Below are 16,446 nucleotides of genomic sequence, written 5' to 3'. Positions count from 1 at the left end.
TGACTGAAACATTTGTTTTATTTAGCATACAAAAAATCTTTTAAACTTTCTTAACTTCAACCTGTGGTTTTGTAGTAAAAATATTTGAAATTAACAATTTGACTTAATGATTTGTTGTTTAAATAAGTTTTAACAACTCATATCTTTTACATAATGTTGGGGTTTTAGAATTGATTTTCTTTTTATTATGATTTATTTAACTATGTCCATTTTAGGGCTTCTTAGTTATGCTTGATTTATTGTAGAATTTTTGTAATGTTTCTAGGGTGACAATTTAAATGTCTTTCCAGGGACAACAGATGAAAATTTTAACATTGTAAAATAAAGAAAATGAAGAATAGTTAATTCTGGATTGACTGCAGCCAGAATGCAACATTAAGTGCCTCAGTGTGATGGCGCAGCGGTCAGCGGTGATGAATAGATCAGTAACATCTGCTTCTAGACCTCCAGCAGGGTCAAATAAATATATTCCTCCCCGCGCCAGAGCTGCCGAAGGCCGCCACATGTTGATTGTTGACTGTGATTAGCTGGAGCGCTAATCAGCAGATCGCTAGCGGCTTGGAGAGCAGGTCTCCTTTCACCCTCAGTCACGCTCATTCAGATCACAAGACATCAAGCCGCCTTGAGCCCATCCACATCAAAAAATGCAGATGATGAGCTTTAAATGCCTGATAAAGGTCAGTGATTTCTACTCTAAGAAGCGTTTTGTTCTCTCTTAGCAAAAAATACAAGACAACGAGACATGTGTTAACCCAACAGCGACTTTCTCCCTTTACAGATGAATTGGTTTTAATGGGAAATTCAGCATTAATTTGTCAGTGAATAAAGAGTGGTGATGGGAATTGTCTTTTCCGAGAAGCAGACAGAAGTGATTATTCAAGACACTAAAATAAATGGCAACATGTACTTTGATTTCCCTGAAGTGACAGCAATGATTATATGATGGCAAAGAGTATAACTGATTAGACAAACAAATAGCTCTGCCCCCAGACTGATGCTATTGGCTGAGCCGCTGTTACTATGCTAAACTTGTCAGGATGCTTAAATGACCAGTGTTGTATCTAGTCTACTTTCTAATAATGTTACAATTTAAAATATACGTTTTTAACAGGACAGGGAAAGTTGATGCATTATTATCATGTTAGCTACCTCTCTGCAACTCTCACATGGTCGCCCATTAAAGCTAAGCAGGGCTGCACCCAATCAGTACCTGGTTGGGAGACCACGTGGGAAAGCTAGGTTGCTGCCGGAAGTGGTATTAGTGAGACCAGCAGGGGGCACCCAACCTATGGTCTGTGTGGGTCCTAATCCGCTTGTTAAGTGTGATGTAACGCGAATCGGCTTCCACATCCAATCGCTCTATTCAACTGAATGGGAAGACTCGTGAAATGGTAATAATAAACATCTACAAAGTGATTTAATACTTTCGAAAATCACGATCGCAATAAATATGTCCATGCCTAGTATCCAATGGCCAGAAAGTAATTATTTTTTTTATAAATTGTTAAAATTTTGTGATTATGTGATGCAGCAAGCCCAGAGATTGTTGTGTACACTATGGCTTTATATAAAATTAACTTTAATGTGCAATATGAATAAAAAGTGATCATAAACGAATGATTTCTCAGCTCAAATTAGTGGCGGCTTGGACCCGAAAACAGTATTACATAAGTCACCAACACGTCACCACTTAACAAGCGGATGCCCCAGTATAGTGATGGGTATTCTATACTGCTCAGTGAGTGCCGTCTTTCGGATGAGATGTTAAACCGAAGTCCTGACTTTTTGTGGTCGTTAAAAATTCCAGGATGTCTTTCGAAAAAGAGTAGAGGTTTAACCCCGGCATCCTGGCCAAATCTGTCATCTGACCTCTGTCCATCAGGTCCTCCTAACCATCCCCATATCATAACTGGCTTCATCACTCTGTCTGTAAATAATTATTGACCATTATTTTGTGCGTTAATGTCCATTGCTCATTGGTTCTGACTACACGCACAGATTCACAGGAGGGGTGAAGTATTGTACACTGGCTTGGGATGGACATCATCACGTTAGAATATTTTGTATGGGCCTAATGCTGGGTTCACATAAAGTATGGAGAGGAGAACTAAATCACTTTCTCTAGCTTACTCATGGAATGTTTTTCACTTCAGACTAATTTTCCTCTTTCCTCTGGAGATTTATAACTTACATTTGCACAAAAGAATTGATTGAGGGTAATATTGTGTGTTTGCAGTGAAGAACATTCTGCGTACATTTATTGTTTATTAACATTATTGTTTAGGATATACATTTTCATATTTTGATTCAGTAATAAATACAATTTGGTAAAATGTTAATTATAATTAAATGAAATATTCTTAAGAATAATATGTAGTGTTCTTTGGAAGAGTGTCCTTGTATTATGATGCTATTATAGTGTCAAAATGGTCTTAAAATCACAATTAAGTCGTTTATCGTACATCATCATCCAGGTAGATGCTACACACTGGTGGTGAACGTGAAGATGGCCCCAACGTGTAAAGCCCTTTGTCCAGAGACTCGCTTTATAAATGTAAGGAATTTTTTTATTTATTTACATTCTGGTGCTATAAAGCATAACACAAAAAATGGATATTATGACAGGCACAATCACAAGTAATATATAGTGCATCAAAAATGCCTGTTTTTCTAATAATTAGACTGAGTTGATTATTGTTCTAAAAAAAGCCAATTTATTAATTAAAAACATACAATAACTAAACATTTGCACTTCATTTGACCACATTATTGAACTATGACTATTTATTTTGTAACATAATACATAAAATAATCATTAGGTAATTTAATTAATAACAAACAGCACTTTCAACAGATAATAATCAGTATGTATTCAGTTAAGGAAATAGACAGCCTGATATGACATTTGAGGGATATAAACCAAGAATGTTTATAAAACAGAGGGAAACATGGGGCCAAATTGTAACTTTGGGTTTCCAGACTGTCAGCTTTTGCCACAGAATAATGGCTTTGTAATAAGGCCAACCGAGCGAGACGGTGAACCCAATTACGCTGTCTCTGGCAAAACAAAAAGGGACAATTTAAGACAGGCACAGTGACAAAAAACAGCTAAAATGTTGCCCATCCACATCGTCAAACTTCACAAAAGAGCTTGAGCTGAAGCAGAACATTCCGGATGTTTAATCTGGACAAGACTCCAAATATAATTAATACAACTCAAGTGAAAATTCATGTTTGCCTGGTCAACTGCTCCAATTGTGCTCCTCATTCTCCAGGAAACTGCCATGTTGTCAAATATGTATGTGGACATCATAGGAGTATGTTGCAGTCCCACAGTTTCTATGGAGACTTGGCCATATATCAGCCTCTGACTTGCAGCTGTTCTCTGCTAATGGAAATCGTACCATGTGCTCGTGAAAAAAAAAAAAAAAAATCCTATCGATTCCTATAACAGTTGATGGTTTCTCACTACATGCTGTAATCCAAGAGTCTTGCTTCAGTGATTATACATCACATACCTGATGTGTTTCCTGCGCGATTACCTCTCGGGTACTGAAATTACACACAAACCCCCTTTAGCACTCATTAGCCGCATTTCCACTATAGGGCCAGTGCAAGCCAGGGCTTTTATCGGGCCGGGCCGGGCCAATCACCTTGGAGGTTGAGTAATGATGCAGAAATAATGTCGCGTTTTCACTGTCGGGCTAGTAGCTCGCAGCGCGTCACACAAACACCGCCCACAGAACGTCCCCGAATCAAACGTCACACAACCCCCCATTTCAGCGGGAATCAAGACAGATAAAACACACCATTTAATCATCACTAAACAAAACCATTAAAATGAAGACAGCCGGAACAAACAAAATACCCGTTACTGTACAGCAGTACATTATATGTCTATACGCACGGGCCTGTGTATTTCCATTCATTACATTTGTTTACTCACTGACCAACTGTTGGCACTGAGCATCGAGTGCTCTTGCCACTAACGGAGGGACCCAGCGCAGTGTTTAGTGTTTCAGCACAAGAGCGAGTAGCCTAATAAAATATAGCCATATTTCTTGCGCTCAGCAGGTTTTCACTAAAGCTCTTCATTTAAAGTTTCATTTATAAATTTGACTACGTCATATAAAAACATAAACACTTGTTTGAGGACACAGAACACATTTTGTGTTTGGACTTTTCCCCAATGCATTTAAAGCAGCGAGCGGTGTGCAGGACTGGGTGACAGAAAAAAAGGTAGGCTAGACTCTTCTCCGGTGTTTGTTTTTAGAAAATATCTAAAATATTTTTTTCAGATCTTTGTTAAATGAAAGTTATATGTGGCTTTAAACGGTTTGATTTATGTATTGTATATAGGCTACATTGTTCTAGCTAGCTTTTGTTTATTTTATATTGGTTTATTTATTTAATGCGATTTTATCATATCCGATATTTGTAATTCTTTAAATTATATTTCAATATAGCTTAGCTATAATATAGCTTATATTTTATCAAGATATGACACTATATTGTTTAAAGTCTATGAAAGTGGGCACGTAATTTGTTATGTTTTATGCCTTTCTGTTGTATTTATATTGTGTATTATCTCCAAAAAAAAAAAAAAAGCCGCTCGCTCTTGCTTGGTCTCAAACACACATACAGGCATCTAAACATGCTCAAACACACCTTTTAAACTTGACAAAACTCTCGAAAACCTTTACTGTCTGCTGTGTCTTTAATATGGTGTAAAGTTTATTATGCGTTATTGAAACATCAAGGAGGACGCAGCAAAGAACGTCACTATAAATTATATTATTTTATGCAACACCCTTACATTTAAAAGGGAAACATAAGGGTGATCGTTTGCAAAAAGACCCAAGCCTAAAGGGCTAAATGTTTTCTTTCCCTTATTTTATTTATTTATTTATTTGTTTGGCGCATGTACTCATGTGCAATTGGAAAACTGTGCCCGCCTCTCCTTTCACTCCGCCCCGAAGCCCCATTTGGCCCTCTTTAGCCCAAGGTATTCGGCGGGCCGAAAAAGGCCGGCCGCTGGCCCCAAGAAAGCCCCGCTTTGGCCCGATTAGGCCCCGAAAGTGACAGTGGAAATGCGACTGGCCTTGGCTCGCCCTGACTCGCTGGCTTTAGGCGCAATAGTGGAAACGCGGCTATAGACTACTATGCTGGAATTTTGAAGTTTTAAGAAATGCAAAGAACTTGAGATTAAACCACTTTCTAGAAATCATTTCTCGCATCAATAAATGTCTATTGAAAATTAACATATGGATATACATAGGCATGCAAACCTTGAAATGACTGTGAGCCTCAAACACCATTGTTTCCTCATTTTCATGTACATCCAGTGAGTGCCAGTGAGTGTAAACTCCTGGTGAAAAATAGGCCAAGCAAAATATTAATATCATAAATATGCATGCCTAAGACTGCTTGGCAACAAAGTTTCCTACACTTTCAGAAATAAAGGGACGTAAGCTGTCACTGGGGTACCTTTTCAAAAGTTACACGTTTGTACTTAAAGGTTCATATTGGTAAATCAAAGTAAATAGTAGTACCTAAAACAGTTTGAGGAAGACTTTTGTACTGCTTAGGTATTATTATGTACCCTTGAGGTATTAATATGAAACTTTTTGGTACAAATTTGAACCTTATGAAAACACAAAATGCTGGATATACAGATTAGAAATAATTCAGCAACACCCCAAAGAGATATAAGTTCTGTATAAATGTATCTTTTGTTAGTTTAAAGTGTATATTGTGAAATATGCTACATATGTTTGTAATGAGGTAACAAACACATGTAAACTGCTGAATTTGTGTAACATTTATGCATTGTCATATTACTCAACTCTTACTGTCATTCTTCTTGAGTAAAAGAACATCAGCGAACCTTATAAAACTCATCTGTTTATGCAGATGTTGATACTAATTCCTGCCTATTGCTTTGAGTTAAATCTTCAAAATACATCTTTGTGTTTCTTTTATTGAGTATAATTATAAATTATCCTATATTTTATTCACAACACAATCTCAGGAGCATTAAAGGAGGAGCGGAATTAGCTGCCTTTGGATAGATTACTCGCTCCAAACATGAACTTCTTCTCCACCTCAGTTTAAATTATTGTCATTTACATAGGTATATGTATAATATATATGTAAATGTGACACTAGATGAACAGTATGTACTTATAAATTTAAGTATATTCCTATATCTGATAGAAGTCTATTTGAGATTAATAAAAAAGAGAATTACAAAAAAATAAATGCACATCTCGCTTCTATTCTCGGACTCAATCCTGACTAAAACATGCGCTCAGGGAGTTTAAATGAAGCGAGTTAAAAATGAAAGAGGTAGAAGCTAACGGAAATAGAGGACAATTACTCAAGGGCATCTTAATCAAGCTCATTTTCCCAGTTACTTGAGGACACCTCGGCCACACAGAGGAAGAGGTGTTTTCCTCGTAAACAAGCCCAGCCCCCATCAGTAGCATTTCACTTCGTCTATCAGAAATACAGGCACTTAATTACGCAGCAGCTTGGCAGTGAAGACACTCATTAAACACATCAGGAGGAGAAAAGCGAAACACTGTCAGTCTTATCCAACAGCCCCCACTTCACAGCCTCAACCTCAAGCAGTGATGACACTCATTATACGTGTCAAAGCGGAAAAAAAAGCGGACCACCTCATTCAACCCTAGAAGGGGCGGGGGGTGTGGGGGGGAAGTGGTTGGAGGGGAATCAATCATATATAAGCACTCAATGTATGTTGATATGGTGAGATCTCTTAGGCTGATTAACATATAAAAGACAGCTAACCGAGATTCCATTTGAAAAAGCAGCTGGTCGGTTTTAGTATAAAGGAAATGGCGTTTTACTGTGATATATGCTTTAATCTATCCTCTTTATAGCTCAATAAATGAGGCTTTATACGAGCTGACTCAGGTGGACTATAGTTCTCGGGTGGATAAGCAAAAAAGGGCTGAAATAAAGCCAACATTAAATTCCTCCTCTTACAAGAGAAAAACAAGCACTTTATTTGCCGCTCTGTTCTTTTAGTGTCTTAATAATAAAAAGATAAAATCTGTTCCAAGAGAGTTATGAAAACTTATAGTTTTAATTACTGTGCATGTAAAAATCGAAATTGACTATTTGCTTTCACTATAAATCTGGTTTTAACGTGAACGATGTACAGTATTCTGATAAAGCAATTGTTTTTTGCATACTTTTATAAAATAAGTTGGCCATTTCCTAAATTATTAGGCTATGGTTTTTAGCTTATCACTCGTAACACAACCTGATGTCTTCCAGTGATAGCAAAAGCGAAAATCCATAATAAATGCCATAATAAATGCCAAAATAAGACCTGACATGATGCAATTCAACACAAAACATGCCAATCAGAATAGTACTCTCCGCTCACGCATTCTCTCGAAATGGTAACGAATGACAGCTTTGAAATAGCATATAACGAACACCACCCATCGTGTTTCATGACTTCAGTGACTTGTGTTTGGATGTAAAATCCATTAAAGGTGGTAGTTCACTACACAATGTAATTTTATTCTCTATGAACTCCCCCTCTAGTGTTTCCAAACCTTTATGAGTTTCTTACTTATGTTAAAAAAAATTAATTAAAGAAAGATAAAAACAGGTTAACTATTGACTTCCATAGTAGGAAAAACAAATATGGAAGTCAGTGGTAACAGGTTTACAAAAATAAATGAATGTTTGGAATAAATGAAGGGATGAGAGAATTTAGATTTTTGGGTGAACTATCTTATTATGTAAGTGACTTAACTATCCCTTTAATTCGCCCGTTTCCATTTTTGATGTAGAATGGTATTTTACTGTGGGCGGGGCTACCTGACACGATCAAACAGAAATAGAAACTAAGTGGCCTTTAAAATGCTAGCCATGGGGGCATCAAGTGAGGCGTTTTTCAATTAGTAATGTTTGCTTGATAGGATCTATATGTAAAACAGCCTATCTAAATGTATTTTATCCTTATTTAGACATATACATCACAAACACATAAAAAATTATAAAAACGGGTCGGAATTGGAATTAAGGATCTTTAAATAAACATGAAACAAGTTCAGTACTTAAATCAGTATTACAAAGCAGTTTTGATGATTGTATATTGGTCATATAATTTTAAGTCCATTTTAAGTTTAAAATAGAAGCCAGCCTGATCTCACGAGGAAACTTAACTATTTTAGGTTTTGTCAGTTTAATGGCTAATTTGTACAAATTCATACAAGCTCAGCCCTACAAATATGTAAGATGTGTGGCACCAAACCCCACCACTGACCATCATAAATGAGCCATTCATACTACATTGTACAAATTAAATCATAGTCATGCAAAATTCATATGAATTGGCCGCTTAATAAAATGAACGAACTGCCATGAGATGGCACTGGAGAAGCAGGACTCTGTTAGCAAACATCCCGACATCACTCTCATGCTGAGAGTGGCATTTGGATATGTAAATATTTTATGCATAATGCATTTATTAAAATGCCATTTATAGTATAATAAAGATACATAAATTATGGCAATAAGAAAACATCATTTAAAAAAAATTCAACGCTATCTCACAACAATTTGTAACTTTTTCATTTAGTGGCTAATTCATATACGTTTGTACAATCTCATAAAATTTAATACAATTTGCTCATCCCCCAATGATGGTTGTGTTTAGGGGCAGAGTTGGGAGCCACGCCTCTTTTTTAAAATCGAACTAAACCCAAACGAATTCGTATAAATTAGCCACTAATCTGACAAAACGTGAAATACGTACGTTTCCTTGTGAGATCAGACTGAAACATCTGATAATAGTGATGTGGATGTTTGCATGAGCTCTAGAATTCGACATTCAAGTAAAGTCATGTTATGTTTATTTAAAAAACATTATAAAAAGTGTTTTTATTTTAAATGGGGCCTTTCACATATCGCGTATTTTGTATGTGCAAGTTAATTATTTCCAATAAAGGTGCATGTGTGCATTATTTCCAATAAAGGCGCTTGTGTGTGCACATTGGGAGTGACGTGCTTGTGTATTCCATGCGCACCTAGTTGAAAACATCTCAACTTTTTAGAATGCTGAAAGCACGTCAGGTGACAAGAACTGACCGATGAGCTTCATACTCTGTATGGAATGCACACATTTCGGTAGACTTTTTACTTCAGACAAAGACCGTGCACCCGAACACTGCAGTGTTTTTTAATTTTCTTTGTGAATAAAACTTGTATCAGAGCTTCAGCAATGGTTTTTTCACCCTCTGAAAAAAGTGATTAATGGTTGCCTAGCAACTACAATAGAGCACGAGCACAAAGCATGTTGAAAATGGAGAAGGAAGCGACACCCTCGTGCTTTCCAAGTGTTTTTTTTAGATGCGATATGTCAACGACCCTTTAGGTGTCAGTGTTGCTTTTATTTTAAATTAATTTCGCTTAAATTTACTACTTTTCAATACAAATTTTTGGATTTATGTTTCTACTCTGAACATAGGAAATGAAGATGATCGCCATTTCAAAGAAGATATTGGGTGCTTCTTAATATCCTTCCTCTTTTACTCGCTCTTCTGTCCTACGACATGGAAACCGATCAAGATCAGCCATTTTGAAGGACGTCTGATACACAGGTGTGTACTTTGCGGAAGTGTTTTATTGGCTAAACTTTGAGTGTAAAATCTCCCTCCCCTTCACATATGCATCAATAATTGTAGTTAAACAATCAGACACGTAATTGTGAATATTAAGCATTAATTTCTTGTAAATGTGTTTTTTTTATGTAAGATGCTTTTCAGCAAGAAAAGCGAGGTGACACAAGGATGCACAAGTAAGAGTTGAGAAGCACCCGGAGACACATCTACATATTACTTCCTAATAAACTATCTACATAGTTTGCTCTGGCAAGCTGTTTCGAACTCCTCAAATGAACTCCATTTTGGCCTGATTTTGTGTGAAATTACATCACACCAGTTGGTCCTTTGATTTTGTTGAAGTATATCAGGGCTTTAATGGTCCTTGTGTGGGCTTGAGAGTTTGCTGCATCACATTTGATAGATCAGGATTGATGGTGCATCAAATATTTTGTGTCATCAAAGCAGAAGAGACAGATGGAGTGTGACAGTACTCTGCTTGACCAGCTGAGAACAGTGACAGTGATCCACTTCCACGATCTTACAACTAAATGGATCATTAGACCAGTGTTTCTCAAACCTGTTCCTGCAGGCACACCAACAGTATTTTGGATGTCTCCCTTATCTGACCTATTCATTTCAGGTTTTGAAGTCTCTCCTAACGTTCTGATGAGTTGAAATCTGGTGTGTTTAATAAGGAAGAGGTTGAAATATGTACTGTTGGTGTGCCTTCAGGAACAGGATTGGGAAACACTGCATTAGACATCAATGAAAGATAACCTATAGGGCTCCGTGTTTATTCCCTTTGAACTAACCGAAAATATTCAGCCAGACTCACCTGTTTTTTACACCCAGGCAAAAGCATGCACACTTCTGTTGCACTCTTGACAAACTGAGTAAATCGAGACCTTGTCTCCGTAATCTAACTTTAATGGGAGCCACCATTAGAAGTAATACATTGCCTGGTAACAAACCACAAATCATGCAGGCTGCTCCGTTATTGCATTTGGAGCCTCGATCTATAAATAAACCCCAGAGCCCGGCAGAAGCGATAGAGCTTAACCACCGCTGTGGAGAATATCAACAGGATGGACGCGCAATCAGGTAAGAGTTCAACACCATAATACACCTGTTACCATGCTACAAAACTTTATTCTTAACAAAATGCATTTAACAGCGGAGGAAACACATGCTTAAAATGTAACATTTTTTAATCTCGGCAAAGACCATGTCTTTGCCAGAAGTTTAGCTGGAAGCACTAAAATGATGTTGAATATAAGAAAGACTTTTAAAGTAAGAAATTTACATTTTTAAATTGGAATGTGTCAGTGTCACATGACTAGATCAGTGTACACCTGTCCTGCAAGAACATCAAGAAGATGTTAGAGGTGGAAATTTGATAACAGTCCATACCTGTCAACATTGAGATGCGAAAATAAGAAATGACCCCCGTGTGTAAAGAATCCGTTAGAGAAACAGCATCTATTTATCACTATAGAGTGCGTCTGACAGTCATGCACTGCTATATGAACTGACTGTTTTGAGGATTGCATCGGAGGGGCGACTGCGCCTTTAATGGAAATGAAGGGAATCCTGTCGTTTTTATATTTATTTCAAAATGTTTTCATGCCAAAATAAAATGAAAGCGCAGAACAGATTCACACTTAAGAGCAAGGAGCATCCTCTGGAGGTTCAGCAGTATAGTTTGTACATAGGGAGGATCAGTTCTTTAAATTTTTTTGCCACCCTTCATAGAAAGATTAAAAGAGAGACGGGAGAATACGGGAAAATGTCTGTACGAGACGATAGCCGGATAAAGTTGGAAACTACAAAAAAATCGTGGGAAAACGGGAGGGTTGACAGGCATGTAACAGTCACAACCAGGGCTGGCGCATCCATAGAGGTGACCTAGTGAATAGTGAAGGCGGCATTTCAATTGTTATTAAGGAGTCTGAAATCAGTCTTTTTTTTTTTTTGCCACCTGGGCATAAAATGGCATCACTAATCTCTCCAAAGCAGAAATGGATGTGAGACAGTACTGATTGGACCTACAAAACACACGTGTTGTGATGTAAATGACAACAAATTCACAACTGTCCATTTTTAAGACACCAGCATTCATCTAAGACAGTGGTTCCCAAAGTGGGGGATGCATGACAATGACAGGGGGGCGCTTGGTGATTTCCAAAAGTCAAATAAATTTAAATAAACTATTAGAATTACCATATTTTAGCTATACATCACAGAAGATAAAAAATAGTAGTTTTTAACAGTAAAACAACATGCAAATGAAAAGCCATTTGCTTTAAAATTATTTTTTTCATAATATCGGTTACGTAAGATTACCAACACAGCAATAGCGTTAGCTGCAGCAGATTGATTTTATAGCACCAGGTTAAACTTTCTGACACCTTTATGGCAATCAAAAACATTAAAAATAAATACAGGCCATCACTGAACATTGAGAATGATCTCTGACTGACGGTCTCCAAAATTAAACCAAGAATAGACTAAAGTGCTGAAAACATTGTTTCCCCCAGTCTCTTTAGTTGAGGTTAATATTAAACAAATTAATAAATGACTATAAAAATGATATGGCTGATGGACTGCTAAACTTTTTCAGGTTGTCAATATGCTTGTTTTTATATGTGCGCAACGTTTGTATATGTATAACCACCTCCAAGGAATTTGTGGGTCACGAGTCACTGGCATTGTTATTTAAGGGGTCGTGGGCTGAAAAATTTGGGAACCCCTGATCTAAGAGACCATTTGCATTCAACTAAAAATGAAAAACTTTTGTCATTTTAGGGGCCTTAAAAAACAAGTTTAAATCCATACGAAAAAAGTTTAACAATATTGTAATACTACTGTTTGTTTTGTTGGCTTTGTTTTTGCAAAGTTAAATCACCACTTACTGGTCTGGCATGTATCAGCATGTAGTATGAATCTGCGTGAACAAAACATCGTTGTTACACAAAATGGTATTTGTAATTTAAACTGGTCTTTATTTCTCTATTTTATCATCAAAATCAAATACACAGGTTTATAGTGTAAATAGATTTGTTATTCTCCTAGCTTATAGTGTCCAACTAAGGAAGTCTTGTACATTTGCAGTAAATAATGTAACTCTCATAGCCTGCAAATAGTAAAATAATTTATCAAAAATATAACTTTTTAAATACAGTGGTCCCTCGTTATTTGCGGGAGTTACATTCTAAAAATAACCTGCAATAGGCAAAATCCGAAGTAGTCAGCTTTATTTTTTACAATTATTATAGATTTTTTAAGGCTGTAAAACCTCTCACTACACACACTTTTCTCAAACAGGCATTAACAAATCTCTTGTTTAAACACTCTCGAAGTTCAAACCTTCGTAGAAAAATGAGTCCAGTATTATAGAATGAAACCAAATAACAAAAACATTTGATCTTCATTTATTTATTCCGTAATGGCGCCCTACAGCCGCGAAACTTCTAACACCCTTTAGCATGTGCAGAAGTTCAACTTTTTGTGCCATGGTTAGCATCTTCCTCTGCCTTTTGGGTAATACCACAGGTGCATATAACGGTAAAGAACATTTCGTTGACATTGTGGAGACAAAACTTGCAAACATACAGTACAGCACATCAGTCACACTGCTAGCGATCGAAAATTAAATAGATTTAGCAAGCTGAACGCATTCTGTACTGTACAGGAGACACGATTTGGAGATTGATTGACAGTGGTCTACAGCCAATCAGGACGCAGAACACAATGCGCAGGATTACAGTATAGCGAGGGACCACTGTACAATAATTATAAGTAGCTTTCCCAGTACTTGGGTTGCAGCTAGAAGGGCATCCGCTGAGTAAAACATGTGCCAGAATAGTTGGTGGTTCATTACGCTGTGGTGACCCATGATAAATCAGGAACTAAGCCGAAGGAAAATTAATGAATGATTGAATTTTAAATAGCAATCCACACACAAAACGGGACAAACAGCATGGCGACCTGAAAACCCATCTTTTTCCAACCCAGGGTTGTCAGTCTTGGTATCGGCGTCAATACCTGACATCAATAAAAGAACACAGGGGCCATTAACACATACAAATCCCAGGATATACACTACAAATCAGTATGTTAAATAAAAAACTATACAAAACAATGCCAATTGTTTGTGTTCTCACTGTGTGATGAATCCATACAAAATCAACATTTTTGGGGGTTTAAGTAACAGTAGAAACATTAATCTCCCCTGAATTCACGCCGTTAAACCTCAAATCCTTAAATCCTATTATTCCGTACTCCCTTAAAGTGTATAATTTGCTTCGTCTCTTGCCGACCAGTGTATTCTAAACACCGTGGGCTGGTGTGAAGAGCTTCAAGGGCCTCTTTTGCCAGGAAAGCAAACCTCATGCCGCTCAGGCTCATGATCAAAACACCATTTGTTCTGTATCGTTTTTATAGAGATTCTCCAGTTACACTCTGCTGAATCAGTATCCTACAAGAATACGAGGCACTTTGTCAGATGCGAGATCGAATTAGACACTTTTATAGACTGATAATGTGCTCTGACAGATGCCATATTTCACTCGGATCAGAAAACAGGCGGCCTCCTGCTTGTTTAAAGAGCAGATCTTTGGCTGTGATGTTGCCATCACAACATCCAGCAGCTAAAATGTCACATCACCTTCACCGACATACCTAAATCACTCACAAACTGCTGTAGAGAGACCTGAAGTGCAGCGTTTCTTTCACCTGTTTGCTGCCTGCATGCCAGGTTATTAAAGCACGTTGATCTTAATCAACGTCCCTTAGTTTGGCAAACAGGAAAGCTGGGAGGAAATGAAGTTAGATGCATTTTCTTTAGACAGTAAGGGATATTACAGCCATCCGTCTGTGTCCCAAATTACATTCAGTTAGACTGAAGTAATGATACAAACAGTATTCACCCTTATTAAGATGCATTTAAACACAAACTGCTACTGCTCACATTATGAGGCGTAATAACAACAAAAAAAAAACATAGCATACCTGAGGTAACGCAGTGGCTCTATGGTCTCAGGTTCTTTCTCGTTGGAGCTGTGGTTCATCTTGATTTATTCGGCAGCGCTTATCTCTAGCAACAGTCACCCTCTTATTGCTCTTTCTATTCTCACTGTGTGTGCCCTGCTTCAGTCTACTGGCTTACTGGCTGATAAAACCAGGCTCCACGCGTAGATCAGCTACTCTTGCTGGAAGTGTCAGCCAATTAAGAGGCAGGGAGACACCGGGAGTGCCGTCTGATTGGCTGAGCACCCCTGATGCTGGAGAGCTCAGTCAAGCATAAACCGCATCCCTTTCAGATGGAGCATCCTCAGTAGAGGAGCGTGAATGTGTCTATTTTGATTTGAACGCTTATTCATCATGGAGCTGTTTTGGCACATTATCTGTGTAATACTACTGATCATGCATATATTCACGTGTTGAGCTGTTATTATGCAAGGTCTGAGCATTTTGACAATAATTATCATTTATAAGACTCATAAACGGAGATGCTGCTAGCATACAAAGCCAGCAATATTATATTTTAAAGTGTTTAATTTTGTTATAAATATGCAGGGTTTAGTTCATTTGCATTTGAAACGAGCAACAAGCAATGTTTTACATAATGTAAAGTGTTCTAAACTGGATTAATGGAGAGTGATATAAATTAGCGCCACACTGCCGTTTAGAGGTCATATCGCGTCTCTGCAGGCATAAAGTTATTCTGTTGGGGAAATAAACGTAGTAAATTAGGCTTGAGTTTGAGATATATACCCAAACATGCAACTAATTAAAGTAATGAAGAATATAATTTCAGTACTCACTATAATCCTGATGAAAGTGTTATGACGTCACAATAACACCAAAAGACTCCATAAGATGTGATTTTACTTAACATATTGGTATTTATACTATTAAGATATCTGTGAAAGCGATTATCGCTAATATTGAACGACTTTTTCACATTTTAAACGACTGAAGAACCATTTTGGTCGCTCTGAAATCCGATCACGCGGAGAAGACCGTTTCCAGGCTCAGACAAAATGAAAGACGTAAACGGTTGGTGTGAGGGAAAGTGTTTACCGGCAGTGTTGGGTAAAGTTACTTTTAAAGTAACATATTACAATGTTCACAGCAAGAAGGTCGCTGGTTCGAGCCTCAGCTGGGTCTGTTGGCATTCTGTGTGGACTTCGCGTGGGTTTCCTCCGGGTGCTCCGGTGTTATGCCGAGAAACACACCTCTGCCGCAAAATGCACCCTCTCATAGACTTTTATTAGCATTCTCAGTCGACATAAATAAATAAATAAAAGGTCTTAGTTTATTAAAACGTAAAATTATTATTTTATGTGTACGTTTAAAAACACTAGATTTACAAATAAATGAAACATTTTATTAAGTGTAGCCTAAAATTAGCCTTTTTGTTGGGTTTTAAACAGGGTAAATGAAACACAAAATTGTTGCTGTTTTAAACTAAACCACACATACTTAATATCTGTATGACTGTAAGTCAATCTATTTACTTATATCTTTATATATCTTTAGTCAGGAAGGTTCCATTCATGAAACTCACCTCAATCACTCTAGAGTCAACTCTATTATTTATTATTGACTAAGCCAAAAAGAAAATTAATGAATGAAAAATACAATATTAAGTCGCTTTGAAGTAACAAATTTGTTACTTTGTTATTTTTTAAGCAAAGCAGGCAAATGTAAAGCAAAATTATTCGTTTTATATACATTAAAATAGGCTTAGGATTGTAATTACTACTTTTTAACAAAGTTTAAAAGTATGAAAGAG

At 37.1% G+C, this 16,446-nt stretch overlaps 1 protein-coding gene and 1 long non-coding RNA gene across 2 annotated transcripts in view; one reads left to right on the top strand and one right to left on the bottom strand.

Annotated features, from left to right (window-relative positions):
- The window catches only part of yjefn3 (YjeF N-terminal domain containing 3), a 75,165-nt gene extending 60,449 nt beyond the window's left edge, over positions 1–14,716 (bottom strand). Inside the window, exon 1 of the mRNA NM_001044843.1 lies at positions 14,658–14,716. Coding sequence (NP_001038308.1) covers positions 14,658–14,716 — 59 coding nt within the window. The remainder of the gene's footprint in view (positions 1–14,657) is intronic.
- LOC141380303 (uncharacterized) lies at positions 167–13,765 on the top strand. The gene is made up of 4 exons (XR_012398126.1): positions 167–677; positions 2,475–2,554; positions 9,512–9,644; positions 9,799–13,765. It is a non-coding gene; the product is annotated as an uncharacterized lncRNA (long non-coding RNA).
- Positions 14,717–16,446: the final 1,730 nt, after the last annotated feature.

The sequence above is a fragment of the Danio rerio genome, chromosome 22, assembly GCF_049306965.1.
Source record: "Danio rerio strain Tuebingen ecotype United States chromosome 22, GRCz12tu, whole genome shotgun sequence".
Taxonomy (NCBI): domain Eukaryota; kingdom Metazoa; phylum Chordata; class Actinopteri; order Cypriniformes; family Danionidae; genus Danio; species Danio rerio.
The sequence above is the reverse complement of the archived record's forward strand: the minus strand, read 5'-3'. Positions and strand labels throughout refer to the sequence as shown.